Source organism: Emydura macquarii, unplaced genomic scaffold (genome assembly GCF_026122565.2).
Source record: "Emydura macquarii macquarii isolate MOO-44397 ecotype Brisbane River unplaced genomic scaffold, CSIRO-AGI_Emac_v2 contig_691, whole genome shotgun sequence".
NCBI lineage: Eukaryota > Metazoa > Chordata > Testudines > Chelidae > Emydura > Emydura macquarii.
The window spans coordinates 9,721,701-9,741,174 of record NW_027130828.1 but is presented as its reverse complement, the minus strand read 5'-3'; the positions used below and the strand labels follow the sequence as shown (position 1 = coordinate 9,741,174).

Genomic DNA, 19,474 nt, shown 5'->3' with positions numbered 1-19,474 from the left:
AAGCCAACCGTTCTTAATAAATACCGAACAGGTCGGCTTCAGCATTCCTGCTGTGCCTCTGCTGCCAGCTGTTATAGCCCACCAGCAGCAGCTGGAGACAGCAGACAAAACACTGTGGTGGCCTCCTCTTATGGCAGCCCTTGCTGGGTTTGTCTTGGTAAAGGCAGCCCCAAGCTTGGATAACTCTGTGGGCACCTCTGCTTCAAGAGCTGAAAAGAAGCCTGCCAGCAACCAGTTAACTTGAATCAACAGCAGGTCTTACAGTCTGAACCTCTCTCTCAGGGTCCAATCAAAGGACGTGTCCTTCAGTCTCGTATCCCACCTCGATTTGCTAAGAAGCAGAACAGTATGTGCCTGGAGCAAGGCGATGTAACTGTGTCCGGAAGCAGCCTAGGCACAGAGATCTGGGAGAGCAATAGCTCAGGTAAGAGGGTCTCTGTTATTTTGCCAGCACTGGGATGCTTCACCTTTATGGAACTGGGAATCCTTTTCTGTTGAGGGCAAGGGAGGATGTGTGTGGATGTTTCTGAAGGAGAGGGGCTTCATCTACATTCCACCTCAATCCAAAGGGGAAAGGGACATAGCAGTTCTTCTGGGCTCATTTGTACATGCTGTTAAGATCCTCCTCCTCCCACAGCTCCGGCCACCTCCTATTCAGGTCCATTCCCTGGTTTCTTCCTGTACCATCTCAAGTTCCAGCTTCTCGACCTTATCTTTTAGGCCCTGCACAATTCTAGCCAACCTACATCCTTGTTCTAATTTCCTCCACCTTCTCATCCTCTTACTCCTTTTGGCCCTGAGTCTTCATCCAAACTGTTTGCTGTGTACCCAACTCCCACTGTGCTTCTCCCCTGCAAAGCCACCCCTTTCATCCTTCCAACTTCCACTTCTCCCAGAAAATCTTTCCACCTCCTCTCTTCCTCCACATTGTCTTACCTGCATTGTGCTACCATGGCTCAGCCTATCTATCCTGGAGTATAAACTTTTTTGGGGGGCAGTAAATGTGTCTTGCCCTATATTTGTAAGCAGAATGAATTTACAGCGCTATATATATGATGTGCTCAACACTCCATTTCAAGCATCTGAATCCTGTCTCTGCTCTTCCAGGCCTCTCCGTTCAGTCACCTGGCAGCGATTCCTGGAGTAAGCCTGTAAATGCCTTTAATGGCACTGAATCCAGCTCCACTGAGGTAAGTGGCACCTAATCTTCTGTTCAAGTGTTGTGTGTATATAAAATATTCATGTAGGTGGCTCGTGCGTCTCATTGCTGCTATTGCATTTAGCAGTTCTGTCAGCTCTGCTTGTGCAGTTTCAAATTGACTAGTCACAATTCTGATTAAGCCTGGTACTGTTCTAAAACGGTGGGACAAATTCTGCTCTGTTTTGCACATAGGTGTAAAACCTGAGTAACTACATTGTCAAACTACCTAAGAATTGCACTCCTAACTGGGAGCAGAGCATGACCCAGTATGTGGAATCGTATGCCTCACACCTATGGGAAGTGTGTAGCTGTAATGTAGGATGGATGTCACTGCTGCAGTGACATTTCACCTCTCGAGACCGGAGTTCAAATCTGGTTTGGGTCATAAGTGAAATGAGTTTGGCAGTCTCAGCCTAGTGGCCATGTGGAGCATTTTTCGTTGTTCTAAAGCCACGGTGGAATTGGTGATCTGGATGGTCTCTGCTTCAGAGTAGCCTAGAGCTGGAATAGCAAGGGGCACTGCAGGTCAGGACTTGCTCCTTGATAGTTGTGCTTGGTAAATGGGAACGTGTGCTCGCTGTTGTATTTCTCCCTGTGGAGTTGGGTTTGAATCTGGGGCTTTAACACATTTCGTGCTTTGCATAGCAGGGTTTTAAAGGCAGCCAGGGGGATAGTGGCATTGACTTGAGTGCGGAGTCTCGGGAATCTTCCGCTACCTCCTCTCAGCGCAGTTCTCCATATGGCACCCTCAAACCAGAGGAGATGAATGGGGCTGGCCTGGTGGACCCAAAGCCCGACTGCCAGAAGGAGCAAGTTCAGAAGCAATCTGATAAAAAGGTAATCTGGATTTGCAGCCAAGCCAGAGCATTAGTGACTGGTACCAGAGACCTTGTGAAAGTGGGTTTTTGTTTTTTCAGAGCATTTTTAAGGTAGAGATCGGGTTATTCCGTCTTTGTGTCTCAGCCTCTCTGCTTTCCCATTAAGGATTCAGATCAAGGCTCAGGACAGAACAAGGAACACAAGCCAGGACCGATCGGCAATGAACGCTCCCTGAAAAACAGAAAGGGTTCGGAGGGAACGGAACGGCTGGAAGGGAATATCCCCCCTGTTAATGGGGTGGAAATTCACGTGGACTCCGTTCTTCCTGTGCCTCCCATTGAATTTGGAGTAAATCCTAAAGTGAGGATTGAATTTAATTTTATCTTCTTGGTGGTTTGAAATCCCTCTTGTGAGTTTGTAGAGATGCAAAAGGTGGTTTAGGCAGAAGGATTATCTAGGGCAAGCTTCCAGCATGTGCACTGTAGATTTGCCTTATAGATTTCATTACTGACACAAACCAGGTTCTCAAGATGTCTTGGCAGATATTTGTTCCGCTGAATGGGGTGGGGACAGTAAGGGAGAAATTAAGGCCTGTCGTTCTGTGTGTGCCATCAGGGATGCCTGTTGCTGAGTATGGAAAACTATTTTGTTCTTGACCTTCAGTAAATTGTGCTGAAAGAAAATCTTTAGTTTCTGTCATGATCCAGGTAAATGGTCACTAATCATGAGCAACTTGCAGGGGCCCTTGGGCCTGGATTTGAATGGTGTTTGTTGCCTTTTTTCAGGACTCTGATTTCAGTCTGCCACCTGGCTCAGCCTCCAGTTCTGCAGCTAACCCTGTTGCCAAACTGCAGGATGCCTTGGCCAGTAACGTAAGTAAATCTTAGTTATTGAAATGGAGAAAATTTATTTATTTGCAATTGATTTGATGTTTAATGCTATCGTACCCACTTATGTGGCTTTAAAAACAGCCATGTGAAAATACAGGCACGGTCTCCTAAGAAGTCTTGATAAAATCAGTGCCTGGTTAGCTCCTCAGACACACCCAGGCCTTTAAGCAGTGATTCAAACACCATTCATCAGCCTGTGTAAAGTAAGAAACCTTGCATGTGTCAGAGGTCACCAGATTCCCTTCTTCGGAGGACTGGCAGGGGAGGTGGGCAGGGGGCAAAGGAGCTGAGAGGGCCTGTTGCTGCATCTGGAAAGTGGAATTCTAGCCACAGACTGCCAGAGTGCTCAGGGTGTCATATTTTCACAAGCTTCTGCTCCCTATGGCTCACTGTCAGCCAGCTAGGTCCCAGGCCCTTTTAGAACTCATAATAAAATGGGTAGATAATTGGAACAGCCTGTTAAAAGAAAATGGATTCAGAACGCAATATCTCCTTGTGGCTCAGCTCTGTTCAGTGTTTTAAACAAAAACTTCCTCTGAAACATCTTAATTTCATAGCCCATTGTATTTCTTGGAGGTTTGTCATTTTTCTCCTTGCATGTGTTTATATAAACAGACTTGCTCTGTCATTGACATAGGTTCACTTTGTACAACAGGTATTACTGTGTACCAGATTCAGCTCTGGTGTAAGTACAAGTACAACTCCATGGAGATCAGGGGAGTCATGCCTGCTTACACCAGGGCTACATTTGGCCCAGGATCTGTTATGTGTCTACGGTTGAGCCAGCTTTACACTTTTACAACGTTGAGGCAATTCCATAGTCCATGTAAGAAGATCAGAAGTGACAAAATAGTTTGTGCTGCTGCTGTTTAGATCTTCTTGCTGAGGTTCCACTTGACTTTCTGCTTTCCTAAATTCCTGTACTCTTAGACGTTTTTAGTGTTCAGCATTTTAAAAATCTCCTTTCAGGCAGGGTTAACGCAATCCATTCCCATTCTGCGAAGAGATCACCATCTACAGCGGTGCATTGGCCTGAACCCAATGTCCTTCCCCACTGCAGACCTCACTCTTAAGGTAATCAAGTCATTAACTCTGCTTGTGTTAGCTTTGAAAGTAGGACCTTTTTAGGCCAAAGTAGTAAAGGGGGAGAGAACTTTCACAACAGCCCAGATGTTTCACTGGTCAGTTGCAGTCTGTAATTGGCCCCTTTAAAAACACTGTGTGTACATATGTGAGTTCAGCACAGGGGAGAGGGTGCCATTTTGAGGCCCTGGATACTGAAGTCCTCTTCAGCCATAGAATGGATACAGCAAGCTTACCCACCTCAACCCTATCTTGTAATGACTTCAAGGGGTGTGCAAGAGAACAATTCAGTATTCATGGCCTGTTTGAGCCTGGGCAGTGTGCTGTGCCTGCCAGTAAAGGGGCCAGCTAGTGTGCCAACAGCAGTGGGTTTTTGTGGTGTTGACCCTTATCAAACAGCCATTAGATAACCATTTTAGTAACTACCAGCCAGATCTGGATTTGAACCAATAATCTACGGGTGAGTGGCTCCATGTCCCATTATCATTTGCTTTCTCTCCTCACTTCTATAGATGGAGTCTGCACGCAAGGCTTGGGAGAATTCCCCTAGTTTACCAGAACAGAACTCTCCAGGAGGAGCTGGCTCAGGCATCCAGCCTCCTTCCAGTGTCGGAGCTTCCAGTGGTGTCAGCTACAGCTCTTTTGGCGGTGTTTCTATGCCTCCTATGCCCGTGGCATCCGTAGCACCTTCTGCATCTATTCCAGGTACCTGCCAACTGTTCATTCCAGATTTGCAAGCAGAAATGGGGCAGCAGCAATAAAATACCCCATGAGTTGCCCTGTTGGACCATCTACTATGTATTTGTGAAAGCGTGGGTTCCATCCAGATTGAGTATTCAGCCAGTGTTGGTTTGATCCTGGCACAGGGTCAGAACTCCTTGTGTGCACGTCTTTATGGGGACGTGCCCACCCTGAGTGATTGTTAGACTCTGTGATGGTCCAATAGATCCTGCTGACCCTTCACTGTGTACTCCATAAAAGGGAAGGGAAGAAATTCTATGGCAGAGACTTCAGTTTTTTCAACAATTGTACCATTTCTCTGTTCAAGGCCGTTCCAGCTATCTTAGGTGCTTTATATGGTTCCTGTTACCATAAGATCTGAGCACCTCATAATCTTCAGTGTATCTAGGCTAACAACAACTCAGTGAGGTAGGGTTACACGACTGAGTTAGGTTGATGTAAGGCACTGCGTTACTTACTTTGCCTCTCATCACTGCATGGAGATCCCAGCTGTCAGCACCCCCTCTCCTCCCCCAAACTGAAGTCTGTTCAAGTGCTTGTGGTGAGGACACACCATCGGCAGAAGGAGGGTAGTGTGGACATGAAAAACCACAGTAATTAGTGCAGTGACTATACATCAGCCTAACATAGGTGGACTTAAATTGTGTAGTGTAGACAAGGCCTAAGGGTCTTGCTTAAGATCATGCAGAGAATCTGTTGCAGAACAGGGAATTTAGCCAGAGTTTCTGAGTTCTAGGCTAGCACCCTGACTGGGCCATTCTTCCTCCCTTTCCACAGCTGGAGAGTGGAGGTGGGCTCTATACTCCATAGAAGATAGCTGCTAGTAGGTGGGTCATTGGAGTGACTAAATTGAGGTCAGTTTCCATTTAGAAAACAAAGCCACTGAGAAGTGTCCTTTTCTCATCCCCACCTTATTTACAGTGCATCAGAACTGTACAGGATCACTCTACGCTTCCTCCTTTGGTCCCACATGTAAGCCTATCTTCTGAAGCAAACAGGTGCTCTGTCTCTTGCATGAATGCCACAAATGCTGCCATTGTCTCATGCTTTTTGTTCTAGTGCCAAAGATCTGATGGCAGCAGACTAATCGAAGCTGACTGCCATGGCACTTAAGAATAGTTTGTAGCCCACCTCACCTATTCCTGAACTGCCAACCTTTCTGCAGGTGGCATAATGTACACTGAAAACGGATGGGTGATCATTTCACAGTCCATAATACCTACCTTGGAAAAGTAATATTCACTTAGGGTAAGTGGCTGTTGAGTAAATCTTGTCATTAAGGTGAAGGACAGGCAAGTAGATTTTATGTTTAGGCTGGTAATTTTCCTATTTTCCATTCTGCTTTAATAAATCTGTATAGACCTGTTGAGCCAATTGCCTGCTAACATACTGGAGAATGGACTTGGTAGGTCTGCAGATTTCTGTCCATTGTACTGTGCCTGTACCTCTCTCTATCCCTGGGATCTGATTTTGCTGGAGTGGATAAGATTAGCTTGTCACAATCTTCCTTCCCTTTCCTTTCAAATTCTAGGTAACCACATCCCACCCCTGTATCTGGATGGCCACGTGTTTGCAAGTCAGCCACGCTTGGTCCCTCAGACTATACCTCAGCAGCAGAGCTACCAACAGGTAAAACAATCAAGCCAATTTTTTTCTGGATGGGGAGGTCCTCAGAGTTGTCCATTTATTCTTTCCTCTTATAGTGAGCTGACCTACTTCAAGCCAAGGGGAGCTAGATTGTGGCTCCCTTCAAAGTCTATGAAAGCTGCTCCCCAGATGATATTATAGGTGACTAATACGGGAGCAGGCTGGTGGAAGAAGGGAGATACCAATTTTTGCACCAGTATCTTTTGACTGAGTTTAATTGGGGTGAGCTGTGTAAGTCGTGCCTTTGAGTGAGACAGTGCCTCTATACATTTCCCAGCACAGTTCTTAGCAAAATATGTAACCAGTTTGAGCCTCAGACCAGTTCCCTGTAGATAACTGTCCATGTCCCAAAAACCACCAACATGGCCAGTACTAATTGGCAGCTGTGACAGACTCAGCAAACAGGGTTGGATGGGCTGTGGAGAATCCTTCCAGGTAAGAACTGAGGCACAGTGACAGAGCCACATGGGAGCTAGCCTAGTGATGGATGTGATGGGCCTGTTCTGTGTACAGAGAGCTTCAGTCCCCTAGGGTAGTCGTTCTGACCCTTTTTGTGAGCTTTAAATTCCCATTCTCTCACACAGAGCTGTCATTCACTTCCTATTCAGTCATGTGCTGGCCTGAGAAATGACACTGGGGTCATTTGGGTGGAGTTGCAGCTTGGATAATTTTTGTGGTGGAGTGACTAGCTGAAGAAACAGATGGACTTTTAACTCCACAGGAGGGATTCTAGCTGCCTTAGTGTCTTTCAATCATTTTAATTTCCTCTGCAGGCTGCCGCTGCTCAGCAGATTCCGATTTCTCTTCACACATCTTTACAGGCCCAAGCTCAGCTTGGACTGAGGGGTGGTCTGCCTGTCTCCCAGTCCCAGGAGATCTACAGCTCCATACAGCCCTTCAGGTAACATTTCCTGGGTTTTATTCCCCATGGCCAGAGCTTTCATGTTTTGATTAGCAAAATACATCTGCAGGGACGTTCTTTCCCCCCTTCCTAATGTCCCACCTTTGCACCTCTCCCTCCCCCCATCCCCACACACAAGTATGTGCACAGTACTCTCCCTTCCCCTCCTAACAGATGTAGAGAAGAGATGGGTTCTTGTGTAGATGGGAGAACGCCAAGTAGAAGCATGGAGGTGATATTCCCTCCATATATGACAGTGGTAAGACTACTATTGGAATGCTTTGTCTAGTTCTGATGTCCACACTTCAGAAAGGGTACTGAAATGCTGGAAAGGGCTCAATAAAAACTACAGGAATGATTCATGGGCCGGAAAACACACTTTGCCATGAGAGACTGAAGGAGCTCAATCTGTTTGGCTTGTTGAGAAGATTGAGGCAGCTTGATCACAGTCCATCAGCACCTACACAGGGAGCTGACCTCTGATAAGAGGGCTCTTTAATCTAGAAGACCAAGGCACAACAAGACTCAGTGGTTAGAAGCTGAAGGGAGAAAAATTCAAACTCTGAAAATAAAATGCAAATTTAAAAGTACAAGTAACTAACCACTGGAACAATTTACCTAGGGCTGTGGTAGAGTCACCATCATTTGGTATCTTTAAATCAAGGCTGAGTGTCTTTCTGAAAGAGATGCTTTAGTTCAGCCACAAGCTCTTGGGCTCGCAGGAGTTACTATGTGACCATGTGGGTTGCATTATGCAGGAGATTAGATGACTGTAATGGTCCCTTTTGGCCTCAAAATGTCTTAATCTTGATATAAGTGGCTTTCTACAGTAATGTTAAAGCCCATCAAACCCTGTGTGAATCATTTTCACTCTTGCCAAACTACTGTGGACTTGTGGGGTATGTCTACACTGTGTTTTAAAATCCATGGCAGCCAGTCTCAGAGCTGGGTCTACAGACTTGAGCTCACAGGGCTTGCACTACAGCACTAAAAACAGCTGGGTAGACATTTGGGCTCAGGCTCAGCTGTTTTAGTGCCAAAGTCTGAGCCTGAATCTGTAGACCCTAGCTGTAAGGCTCGCTGTCATGGGTTTTAGAATGCAGTGTAGATGTAATCCTCATGACCTGGATCCTCCCTTCCCACAATGCAGTGCTATAATTTACACTGTTTGGGTGGGAAATTGCACATCTCTCCCCACAAAATACTCATACGAATGTGGGGATGAAGACTTCAAAACTTACTCATAAGTTGTGATGAGTATCTCTCTCTTTATCTTTCTGCTGTACTTCAGCAAAGTGGCCTTTCCATGACGTCATCTGTGGATAAATTAACTAGAATTGGTTAATTCTAGTTGATTTCATACTGCTCCTAGGGAGGAACAGGCACCATGGTGGTGGCGGCTCATAATTTTGAAGGGATTTTCCAGTATGGGTGACTGAGATTATGCAGGATTCCTGCAGTTCTCATGGGTGTTTGTCCATATCCCATGGAACACTTGCAGAATTCATTTGATTGACAGCCTGTGCTCAGAAGAGTCTCTGGATTGGGAAAGCAGGCGTATTGCAAGAAGCAAATAAGGAGAATTTGGCAAAAGGATGCAGGGATTGTGGCTGCATACTGGCCTTCATGTGGTGCCCTTAGCCTGATCTTTAGATAAAAGAAACTGATCTGCTGAAAGGTGGACTTTGGCCATGAAGCCTTGGTTCTTGTCTGCTGATGGAGATCACCCAAATACCCTAGGAAACATTCTCTTACCAGTGAAACAGTTTTTATCACCCAGAGTGGAGTGAGCTACAATCACTTCACTGCCACTATCTAACTGAACTTCATAAAGGGACAAATATTGATTCCATTGAAGTCAGTGACAAAACTTCTATTGATTTCAGTGAGATGGGGACTTAGCCCTAAGAGCTTTAGGATGAGTGTGAAAGGATCTGTACAAAATGAAATACTAGGGCTGGAAAAAAAAGTGGAACTACAGGTTTTTTATTCCCTAGTTGATCTTTGTAGTAGAGATTACCTCTTAGAATGCTGTTTGCAGCCTGCCAGCCAAAAGCAATTTAGGAAGTTGTATACAGTCTTTAATAAGCTTTATCATTTTGCATTAACCCATTTCTCTTCTTTAGGTCTCAGGTGTACATGCACCCCAGTCTGTCCCAGCCCAGTACCATGGTCCTTACAGGAGGTGCTGCTCTGAAGCCCCCATATTCCGCCTTTCCAGGCATGCAGCCCTTGGAGATGGTAAAAACACAATCTGGGTCCCCTTATCAGCCAATGAGTGGAAGCCAGACACTGGTTTATGAAGGCCAGATAAACCAGGCAGCCAGTATGGGAGCTTCACAGATGATGGACTCCCAGCTTACACAGGTTAGGAACAAAACTAGCATGCCCCCCTGTTGTTTGTGTGTTCACAGAAGTGCAGTTTGTGAGACTGGGTCTTGGTTGCTGTTTATGGTGCACCATATCCTTTCATGAGTAAGGCATTCATAAGGAGACAATAGTGACATTTGAAATATGGCACACCAAACTTTGCGGTGCTTTACTTGTTATGTGTACCTGTTTAAAACACACAGTGGTTCACTTAGTGAAATAAGTGTCCTCTTTCCGCTGATGGCAAAAGACTGTGACTTGTGTGTCCACTACTGATGTGACTGCTGCTTTGCAGTTTCTTAAAACTCCTACTGTGCTTTTGAAATCTGAGGCCATGACATAGCAGTGATAGCTGCACTTAGAGCCCCAGCTTCAATAGGCCAACACCTCCCCATATCTTTAGTAACCATTTTAAAATCATCAATGTTTTCAGGGTAATTTTGTTTGACCTTTAAAGACCCATCTCTTTATTTCAACTCATTGAGCATCTTGGCCTAATTAACAATTTCTGCTAGTCTATTGGGTGGTATCTTAGTAGAAGAGTCAATGTATTTAAATGTCATCCTCTTGCTTTTTTATTTCTTAAACATAGTTCTGAAAGGCACAATGAATCCTACTGTGAGGGCAGCTGTGTTTATATGATGCTGAGCACAACTATTGAATTGCTTCTGTGGAGAAGTACTGTAGTTGGCTGTAAACTTTGCTTATATTGTGCAATACAGTAAATGTTAAATATAATAAAAACCAGAATATTCCTAATCTTGTTATCTTAAAGAGGGACTTTCATGCTGAGGCAGACTCAAGAACAAGGATTGTTAATCACAGAAAGTAATTTAGAAGGGAGAAATGAAGAGGTTACTGGCCAACTAAATATTTGAAGACGTGCTTTATCGTGTAACCTGGCCTTTCCTTCTTGGATTACATAGTGAAGCCTTAATCCTCTGTCATTACAATGTGGTGTCATGGGAAGTCCCAGATCCTGCAATTATGCGAAGTACCAGATCGATTAAAAGGGAACAAGAGGCTGCGAGGGAGAGAACTCTTGCCTTAAAGATCTCTGATAACTAGCAAAAGTGGCAAGGAACAGAAGGAAAACCCACATGCAAAGTGAATAGGTTTCTTGGACAGCGTGATATATATGGGCACCCACTTCATTAAAAAAAAAAAAAAAAGGCAGCATGGCTTGCTAAGGATCATGGCAGTGTATATGAACTATGCCTGAGTTTGTAAATGGTAGCCTCTTCTTGCCTCCTGTCCTTCCCCATGTTTTACAAGCCCTTTGAAAATTTGGTCTCTTTTAATAGCCATTGAGTCCTGAGTTAATTTTTTAATCACTTTTAACCACCACCATCATCAATTGTTTCAAGAAGGGATTGAAGCCTGTCACGGAACGTAAAGCTGAGGCCAGTGTGAACCTTCCTGATGTTCCAGTCCCTGAAATCACATCAGCAGAGGAGTATAGCAGATTTTTAGATGTGGACATCGAGCAGAAAACAAAAGGTGAGCTGTCTGACGCCATTGTGGCTGCCATCACCACTCAGAGGGCTTGCCATGCAGTTACCACGAGGAAGACTGAAGAAGAACCGATGAAGGCTCCAGGCAATCAGGAAAGCCCTGTATCTGAGCACAGTCTTGCTAGAACAACACTTTATTAAAAGAACAGATGATGTGGTTACAGGGTCTGGCAACTCTATAAAAATGATTTTCAGTATGGAAGTCCCTCTTTAATATTCATATCTGCATTTATTCTCTAGCAGTGTGTCAGGTTTAAGATGCTTCTTCCAAAACTCTGCTTTTATTGTATCAATAAGGAACATGTTGAGATGGAACATAGTTATTTCCACTAAGTAATCCCATGTAATTATCATGCAGCTAACAATGCCTATGCCTGGGTCCCAGCTTCCTCTGCCCCGGTATGGTTCTGGCCAGCAGCCAATGATTTTGCCACAGTCCATCCAGCTTCCTCAGGGACAGAATTTGTCTGTAGGAGCTCCCCGCAGGATTCTTCCACCTGGATCTCAGCCTTCTGTCCTCACTACCAGCAGGGAGGTAAGGGTTATGTACTGCCTGAACACCTTGGCATTCTTTAAGGTTTGGGTTTTTAAAAAGGCCTCTTGTGAGGATAGTTAATCATTAATGGGGAAGCTTGCTTGCTTGCTTGCATCTTTATCTGAAACCAATGATCTGAATGAAAGCAGAGGGGTTCCATTCCATTCCTTCTGTCTCCAAAGCCCAAGCCAGCAGTCTCTCCAGTTTTACTGCTGTTCTTGATTCCACTTCCAGGTATCAGAATCCTATCGGGATCCAGTTTGGAATTTCCATTTAAATTAAATGTAAACTCCAAGGTTACTGAGAGATCAGATGGTTGGTAAACCACTGGCACACATGGAACACTGCTCATAAAATGCAACACAGTTGTAAAATGTCTCCATCTGAGTGGACGTGTTAATGTTTTTGTCTGGTTAGATGTATTCTTATAAGAAGTGTTTTCTAGTGAAGAGAGTACAGGGGACTAGAAGTCAGGCCTTTGTGTTCTCTTCCTGCTTGTGCCTCTGACTTGCTGGGTAAATTTGGGCAACTCATTTTGCCCAAGTGTCTCGATTTCCGCAGCTGTAAAATGGGAATAACCTCATGGGGGTTGGGAGGATGGGGGCAAGGCTAAAGATTGATTGAAGTGTTTGTGAAGTGCTTTGAGATCTTTGGATGTACAGAAGATATTTTCTAACTCATTTCCCTTCTCAGTCCTCCCAAATGGAAATGAAAGGGTTTCACTTCACAGATGGTAAACAGAACATGTCCTCCGGAGGATCTGTACCATCACCACATACTTACAGGTAAAGGATTCGGAGCTTAGCCCCATAGCTCTCGAATGAGGTTTTGGTTGAAAAGTGTTGAATGGGAAAGAGTATAGTATTTAGCACTTGCAGAGAAATGGTGTTTGTATCATGCTTTCTTCTGCAGGATCTGCTAATATCTTCAAACATAGAATCTGTATGTTAGTCCAGAAGCTGATATAAAAATGTCATTGGTCAAAAATCCCCCACAAACCACCCTAATTAGCCTTATGGAACTTCGGAGAAATGCAGAAAGTTACGTGGATTGCATCAGAGCCTTGAGATTCTAATGGAATAAGAATGTGGTGTTGTGCTCCTTGCCAAAGTGGAAACGCTGGGATGTGGAATAAATGTCAGAATTCTAGTTCTGTCCTCCCAAGCCCAAGAAGTTAGGGGTCTTATGTCCAGAAACTCTAAAACCTCAGACTTTAAGCCTCCTTGACTCTTAGTTGCATTTTCTCCCCCATCTAATGAATGTGCTTTCATTTGCATTGGCATTTTTAAGAGCTCAACTGGCCATATAAGCATATCCTAATGCACAACTGTCCCTGCTTGCTGTGTCCTCTGAACAGACCTTCCTTTCACACTGACCATGTTCTTGTTCCATCAGTAATGCTCCATGTATACTCTCATCCCTTTGATTTCTAGGCCTAGCTCTGCCAGCCCCAGTGGGAAGCCATCTGGACCAGCAGTCAATATGGGTTCCGTGCAGGGACACTACGTACAACAGGTAGAGTATGTTAATACCTTTGAGCCTTGTCCTGAGGGTCTTCGCTCTTTTCATGCTGCCAGATTCATAGAAATCCTACCACTGTGTTTTGAGCTGGCAGGCAACCCTGCCTGTGCTGTTGGCAGTGCTAGGACATGGAATTTGCTTCCCCATGACGTCTGTGTGTGTGCGCACACACTTTATCTAGATGTCTATGTTGAGCCCAGGAGCAACACTTCCTCCTTGGCATGGTTCTGTTAAAGGGCTTTGCCTGTGTTATGCTGTTTGGTTTTTTATTTGAATAACCATAGCACCTAGGAGCCCTAAGTTATTGACCAGAACCCCATTTGCTAGGTGCTTTCCAAACTCAGAACTAAGGCTCCTCCGCTAAAGACCTTGTAGTACTAAATAATCTGCCCCACTCCAGCCTGTCCCCACTTATCAGTTATGCTATACACCTTTGTCTGTTTGATCCTAGGTCCCCTTGCTAGCTAACTCTTTGTTTCTCTATGTCAAAAGGCAAAGCAGCGGGTAGATGAAAATAAAACCAACCTGGGAGCTGTAAAACTGCAAGAACCATCCTCTGCAAACCAGATGAAGCCGATGCGCACAGGAGCGATCAAACCTCAAGCAGTAAAAGTGGAGGAAAGCAAGGCCTAGGAAAGCCAATGATCACCAGCTATCTCTACTGGCTGAGAGAGGCATTGCAGCTCAGTCTGTACCCCACTGGAAGTTCTGAACGTCTGGCCAGATCTCCACCGACCCAACACTGACTGACTAATGCAACTTAATTCGAGCCCCTCTTCCAACAAAGCAGTTTGAAACAGTGGATATGACATTGACCTGCTTGCTCAAAAACCAAACCAATCATCTACCCCACGTGACTATTGAGTGGCTCAAACCATTTTTTTTCATACCCCACCCATAGGCAGCCATGATAGCTCATTTGGCAAAGCCCATCCTTCTCCTTCCTTACTTCTGTCTCAGAAGAATGGCGACAATGGGAATGGGGTTAGTTGGAGGTTTTTCATTTTAAAGGCAGCTGAGGTTTTTACAAAAAAAAAAAAAGAAAAAGAAAAAAAAGCTGTATCTTTTTGTTTATTGCGAAATTTGTATATGTTCTCTCATTTTCCCCTTCTCTCTGCCCTCATTCCTCCCAGAAAATAACTCCTCAAACCAAGATCATGTTCTGAGACAGAACCCTACTTAATTTTATATACAGTTCTGTGCTGCATTTGATAGTTGTGACTCTTTTAAATTGAGTTGTTTGGGTGTTTTTCCCCCAGGAGGTTTAGCCTTCCAAATTATCTGATTAAGAGAAATACAGGACAGTTAAGGCATTCAGTAATTTTTCAGTATTTTTGTTTTAAGCTAGAAGCAGTGCTTGCTTTAGAAGTAAATGTGTAACAAAGGTATATAGTAGATCAATGCATTAATCTTGAAACTTGCACCACTTAACTGTAGCTTTGGGGTGCCCTGTGCACAACAAAACGTGGCGTTCTTGTTTTAAGGAAAGACACTGAATTTCTGTTGCAAGCTCATCTGGATCTAGTTGTTTTTGTGGGTTGGGTTTTGTTTTGGAGACTGCCAAATACAGAGCGAGAGGTAAATCATGGATTTACAAAATGTAAAATCTGTTAACGAATCTCCATACCTTGCATGGGTCAGAAGAGTTGGCTAGAGCCAACGGGTCTATTTGGACTACTTTTTGTAGTTGTGATGCTCTCTCTATGCTCCATCCTTGGCGCTCTAATTCTTTATGCCTCCTTGCCTCGTAGGGCTGCTCTGTTTCCCCAGCGGCTGCTCTCTGAGCTTCACTGTCCCTTCTTCTCCAGGTCTTGCTCTTTGCTTCTTCCTTGTCTTCACAGCTTTTTGCACAACTCCCATGGACACAAACCAGTGGGAACCCCCCTCTTCATACCAGTCTGTACACAAATTCAGGGTTTTTTGCATCAGAAGCATATGGTTACATAGAGGCAGTTTGGATTCATCCCTGTGTTTTCTCTCCTTCCCCAGACTAACAGCAAGTGATTATTTCCTTTGGTGCAGTTGCATACAGTGGTTATGCCCTTCCTCAAAAGAATTTGGTGGTATATTAAAAAAGGTCCTAATGGAAAGGGCTTGGGAGTTTTTTTTTAATCAGGTGTGGTGTGTATCTCTCTCTCTTATAGGACTGACCTGACAGTTCATGGGTCCTAAAGTTGATAATGGTCTTAAGTAAACTGAACCACTTCCAACTAACATGTTTATACTGTTTAGCTCTTGAAAAAACAGAGTGGTGGACTCTGTTATTTTGAAATTAGGGAAGGAAAATGTCACTTCTCTGGTAGATGATAGCTTACTGACTGTCCCATCTACCTATGCTAGATAGCAGCAGGTAATTTGCTGGTGGTTCCAAAGAAGACATTTTGAACAAAGAATGTATTTGGGAAGGGGTCTGAAAGTGTTTTTTTTAGAAGGGAAGGTTCTCCAAGATTTTCTAGAAATGCATTTGAAGTTTTAAGCTAGGTATAAATCAGGATGTTTATACAATAGCATTAGAAAGAGTTTAGAAGCCTGAACAAACTTAGACATAGTAATGTTCCTTCAGCGCATGGTAGAGAATCCTGAAGGGATTGAGAGAGGTTATTACTTTTTAAAAACAAAAAACTTTTTATTTTGTGGATTTTTAACTTTACAGGAAAGTGTGTCAGCATATCTCTACCGCTCTAGAAAGTACAGAGCTTGAGAATTAATGACACACAGAGCCTTCAGAAATCTCCCAAACTTGTATCCTCATCTGCTGATCTTCACTCCTGTTTCAAAGACTCCTCCACCAGTGAGTCATCCAACCCCCTTTCTCTAGCCTTGCCTCCCAGCCCCAAAATCTTCACCTTGGAATATTGTAAGCAATTGAATTGGCTTGAATTTCTTTATTACATTGTGCTCTTACCCCACTCCCTGCAAATCTGTGTCCAGCTGGCCCAAGATATCAGACCAGAGTTTACTGGCTAAAGATTTACCCAAACCCCTCTTCTCTTCCTTCCATCCCTGCATATACTACTTAATCTTTTCAAAGACTCAGACCTATTTCCTTCATCATATATGACTCTTACATAGTCCTATGTGCTGGAGAAATCGGGTTATTGCTAGATACAAGATGTTTCAGTTCCTCTGGTGTAAATGCCATCAGAACTATAGTACTTTCTGTTGAAAAAGGTCATTCCTCTTTATCCTTTACCCCCTCCAATCCCAAACAGAATAAAACACTAGAATTTATTTATATGTATTTGATGTTGTAGGTCTAGGTGAAAAAGTAAATGTTTCACTGCTCTATTTATATATTATGTCTGAATTATTCTGTGCGGGAAAGGCCAAGAAATGCATGAGAGCTTCATTCCGTTCATCACCTTTGTGTGACTGTCCACTGCAGTTTACAAGATTTTTACTTAATGGATTTTTGTCTGATGGAAAGCAGTTTTAGAGCCCAAAGTTTTAACTTCTCTGCCATATTATGTTTGTTTTTTGTTAGAGCCAGTACAAAGTTAGTACAGTCTGTGATGCTCTTGAGAGTCAAACAAATGGAACTGTCTCCAGTCCTCCAGGTACAGAAACGTAAAGGACTTTGGAGGCTAAACCAATTCATCTTTGGGAGGGAGAGGATGGAGATACATGGAATGTTGATGGATTTATAGGTGGTTACTTGCCATCTCCACTGCTGAAACATTGGTCCCCATAATGACTTATTCCTTCTTTGCTGCTGAAATTTGCTTTATCTGCAAACTGACTGCCAAAATGCAAGCTCCCGCTGCTGTGACAGATACGGTTTGCAGTGGGAGGGAGAGGTAGAATCCATACTCTCTCAACAATGGGTTAAGCAGAAGTATTCAGAGGATGACTTTGTTCTGCATTTTAACCAGACTATTTAGCAGAAGGCCTGAAGCCTGTATGTGTGTAAATATTATTCTATTATGCACAGTGACTGCTGGCCTGTCAGCTGCTTTCAGTGCTGCCTGCTTTCCTCTGTGTTCAGTCTGCTTTTAGCTCTCAATTAAAAAAATAAACCTGAGTTTTGAAAAAGGTTCCCTGTATATTTTAAATAAAAGATTGAATCAGCACAGTCACCAATAAAGCAAGTAGTATTGTTGATCTTCCATAATTAACTATTGGCTCTGCCCTTTGACAGCTGTACAGTAGTCAGTAACTCTGAATGTGTTTTCAGCCCATTGAATCTCATATGTTTGTGTACATGCAGAGAGGTGCTCCACTTAATAGATTTCCTTGCAAGAATGCTACAAAACTACAAGCTGCCCTGTGGTTCATGTATATTTATATAGATATATAAAAACAGAGCTTAGCATTCCTGCTATGTCTCACTTTCTGGCAGGCTACTATATTCACTTTTAAGCAAGTACCACTGCATGCTAAGATCTGTTCTGTTGCATTATGTTGTCCTGTTTTGCTCCTGACTGGTTAAGCACAAATTCCTTGAAATGTCAACTATTTTTGGCAGAGGGCAGCCCAGTTTCCTTGTATGAAAAATTACTCTTATTCATAAGAATTACATTTATAAGAAGAAGCAGAATCCTTGTAATGTAGTTGTGGCCCATCAATAAGAGCTGAGCAAATTATTAAAGCAATGGAACCACTAGCTGTGAAGAGATAGTCCAGCTATGCATTTATGAGTTTGTTGTTTTTACATTCAAAGACAACCAAGAAATCCCAAGTGGCATAGACAACCTCTTGCGTTTAATGACTTGTCCCTGTCTCCTCAAGATGTCTGCAGTCACCACCTAACCGATAGCCCTGGGAATCACAGCAGCAGCAATGAGGCTAACTCACTCTTTAGCATGTCAAGCATTGTCCTAAGTCTTTCTCTGGTTCTGTATAAATTGCATTCATTGTTTCTCATGGGGATATTGTATTCCTTAAAGCTTATAACCTCATGACCTGTATAGTAAAGTTTTTTTGGCCTTTCCTCTTTGTCTTTTCATGTAGACCAGATATTTGAAAGGGCAGACGATGGATAAATGTGTAATGTGCAACCTGTTTATACTTTTTGGACACTTTACCTTGGACCAGAACTCAAATCACAAAATCACCAGGCCAGTGGTGGCATATTCTTTATCGCCCTGTCCTTTTCCATACCTATTGTTTCTCCTTTCAAATATGTGATTGTATTAGCTCTTTCCATATGAAAGAATTCTTCTTATTTAAATAAAAAATAAATAAATAAAGCAGATTATGCTTTTCTCAAATTCCCTGTGTGATTTTCTGTTTGGTTAACATTTTTAGGAAGAGAAATGTGTGTGTCTAGGTTTTTATAGTGTGCCTATTCCCATGCTCTCTGAACACTTAATGCTACCCTTTACCATAACTAAACAGGTGTTTGTGCCTCGCTGAATGTCTTAGGTACACACAGGTTCAGTGGTTTCCAATACTGCCTCTCCACCTCATTTATATCCTAATACTGGCGGGCTGTTGTGCAGACCTGTGACAACAAACAGTCCCGGAGCTCGTTTGCATTTTTAGACTAAACATAAACGTGGGAGTCCTGTGCAGGTGTAAACCCTCTTGCAGAACTAGCGCTGGCTGTGGGGGGAAGACAAGTGTGCTGCAGCGTGCAGCTCCGGCAAGGGAAGCTGTAGTGTAAACACCGCAGGCTGGTAAAAATCACACTGGCGGTAAGAGCCGCAGCAGTGTGGAAGAAGGCGAATGTATTTCCCGATAACTGACGAGCTCTAACTGCAGGCAGTCACCTCTCCTCTCTTTCTCCCGTAGTAAAACAGCGCGCACCTTCCTGCCGCGCATGCTGCAGCTTTAACATTTGCACGAGGCTTTGCGGAGGTAACCAACCCCCCCCCGGCCCTGACTCACCTGCTGAAACGTGCCCGTGTCTAAGACTTGGCAAACCAGCTGTGCGCGCTGCCGCCCGACCCCGCGTCTGACCCCGCGGCCAGGCCCAGGCCCGCTGCTGAAGGCCGGCGGTGGCGCTGTGTGTGGTGCGAGGCCGGGTCGTGCTGCGAACCTGGGCACGGACGTTGCTCGAGCTAGCGGGCAGAGGGCGACAGCGCGTGCCCGAGCAGCAACGGTCCAAGCCAGGGCGGACCGACCATTGCTCGCTGCTCCCCTGAGCCACGCCCCTCCGACGGCCGACAGAGACGGTAGCTTGTTGCCATGGCAACAGGGCGCTTCCGCTCTGCGTCTGACGTTAGTTCCGGAGTCGCGCACGGCAGCTTCCGGATCGCGTGACTAGCGTGCGGTTTGCTGTCGCCCGCCCTCTCTCCCTGTTAGGTCTCT

At 44.3% G+C, this 19,474-nt stretch overlaps 1 protein-coding gene and 1 non-coding gene across 8 annotated transcripts in view; both read left to right on the top strand.

The window, feature by feature from the left end:
- The window catches only part of PRRC2B (proline rich coiled-coil 2B), a 67,733-nt gene extending 49,301 nt beyond the window's left edge, over positions 1 to 18,432 (top strand). For 2 of the 7 annotated variants that reach the window (XM_067541924.1, XM_067541923.1), the window contains exons 19-33: positions 283 to 424; positions 1,108 to 1,190; positions 1,847 to 2,038; positions 2,186 to 2,380; positions 2,806 to 2,892; positions 3,880 to 3,984; positions 4,506 to 4,698; positions 5,656 to 5,706; positions 6,266 to 6,363; positions 7,155 to 7,282; positions 9,409 to 9,649; positions 11,525 to 11,701; positions 12,395 to 12,486; positions 13,135 to 13,216; positions 13,715 to 18,432. In XM_067541924.1, the coding sequence (XP_067398025.1) occupies positions 283 to 424; positions 1,108 to 1,190; positions 1,847 to 2,038; positions 2,186 to 2,380; positions 2,806 to 2,892; positions 3,880 to 3,984; positions 4,506 to 4,698; positions 5,656 to 5,706; positions 6,266 to 6,363; positions 7,155 to 7,282; positions 9,409 to 9,649; positions 11,525 to 11,701; positions 12,395 to 12,486; positions 13,135 to 13,216; positions 13,715 to 13,855 (2,007 nt within the window). In that variant the 3' untranslated portion in view covers positions 13,856 to 18,432. Of the gene's footprint in view, positions 1 to 282; positions 425 to 1,107; positions 1,191 to 1,846; positions 2,039 to 2,185; positions 2,381 to 2,805; positions 2,893 to 3,879; positions 3,985 to 4,505; positions 4,699 to 5,655; positions 5,707 to 6,265; positions 6,364 to 7,154; positions 7,283 to 9,408; positions 9,650 to 11,022; positions 11,702 to 12,394; positions 12,487 to 13,134; positions 13,217 to 13,714 lie in introns of those variants that run through there. The other 5 variants (XM_067541925.1, XR_010918600.1, XM_067541928.1 and 2 more) reach the window with 5 other exon arrangements.
- LOC137148965 (small nucleolar RNA SNORD62) lies at positions 4,920 to 5,003 on the top strand. The gene has a single exon (XR_010918624.1). It is a non-coding gene; the product is annotated as a small nucleolar RNA SNORD62 (small nucleolar RNA).
- Positions 18,433 to 19,474: the final 1,042 nt, after the last annotated feature.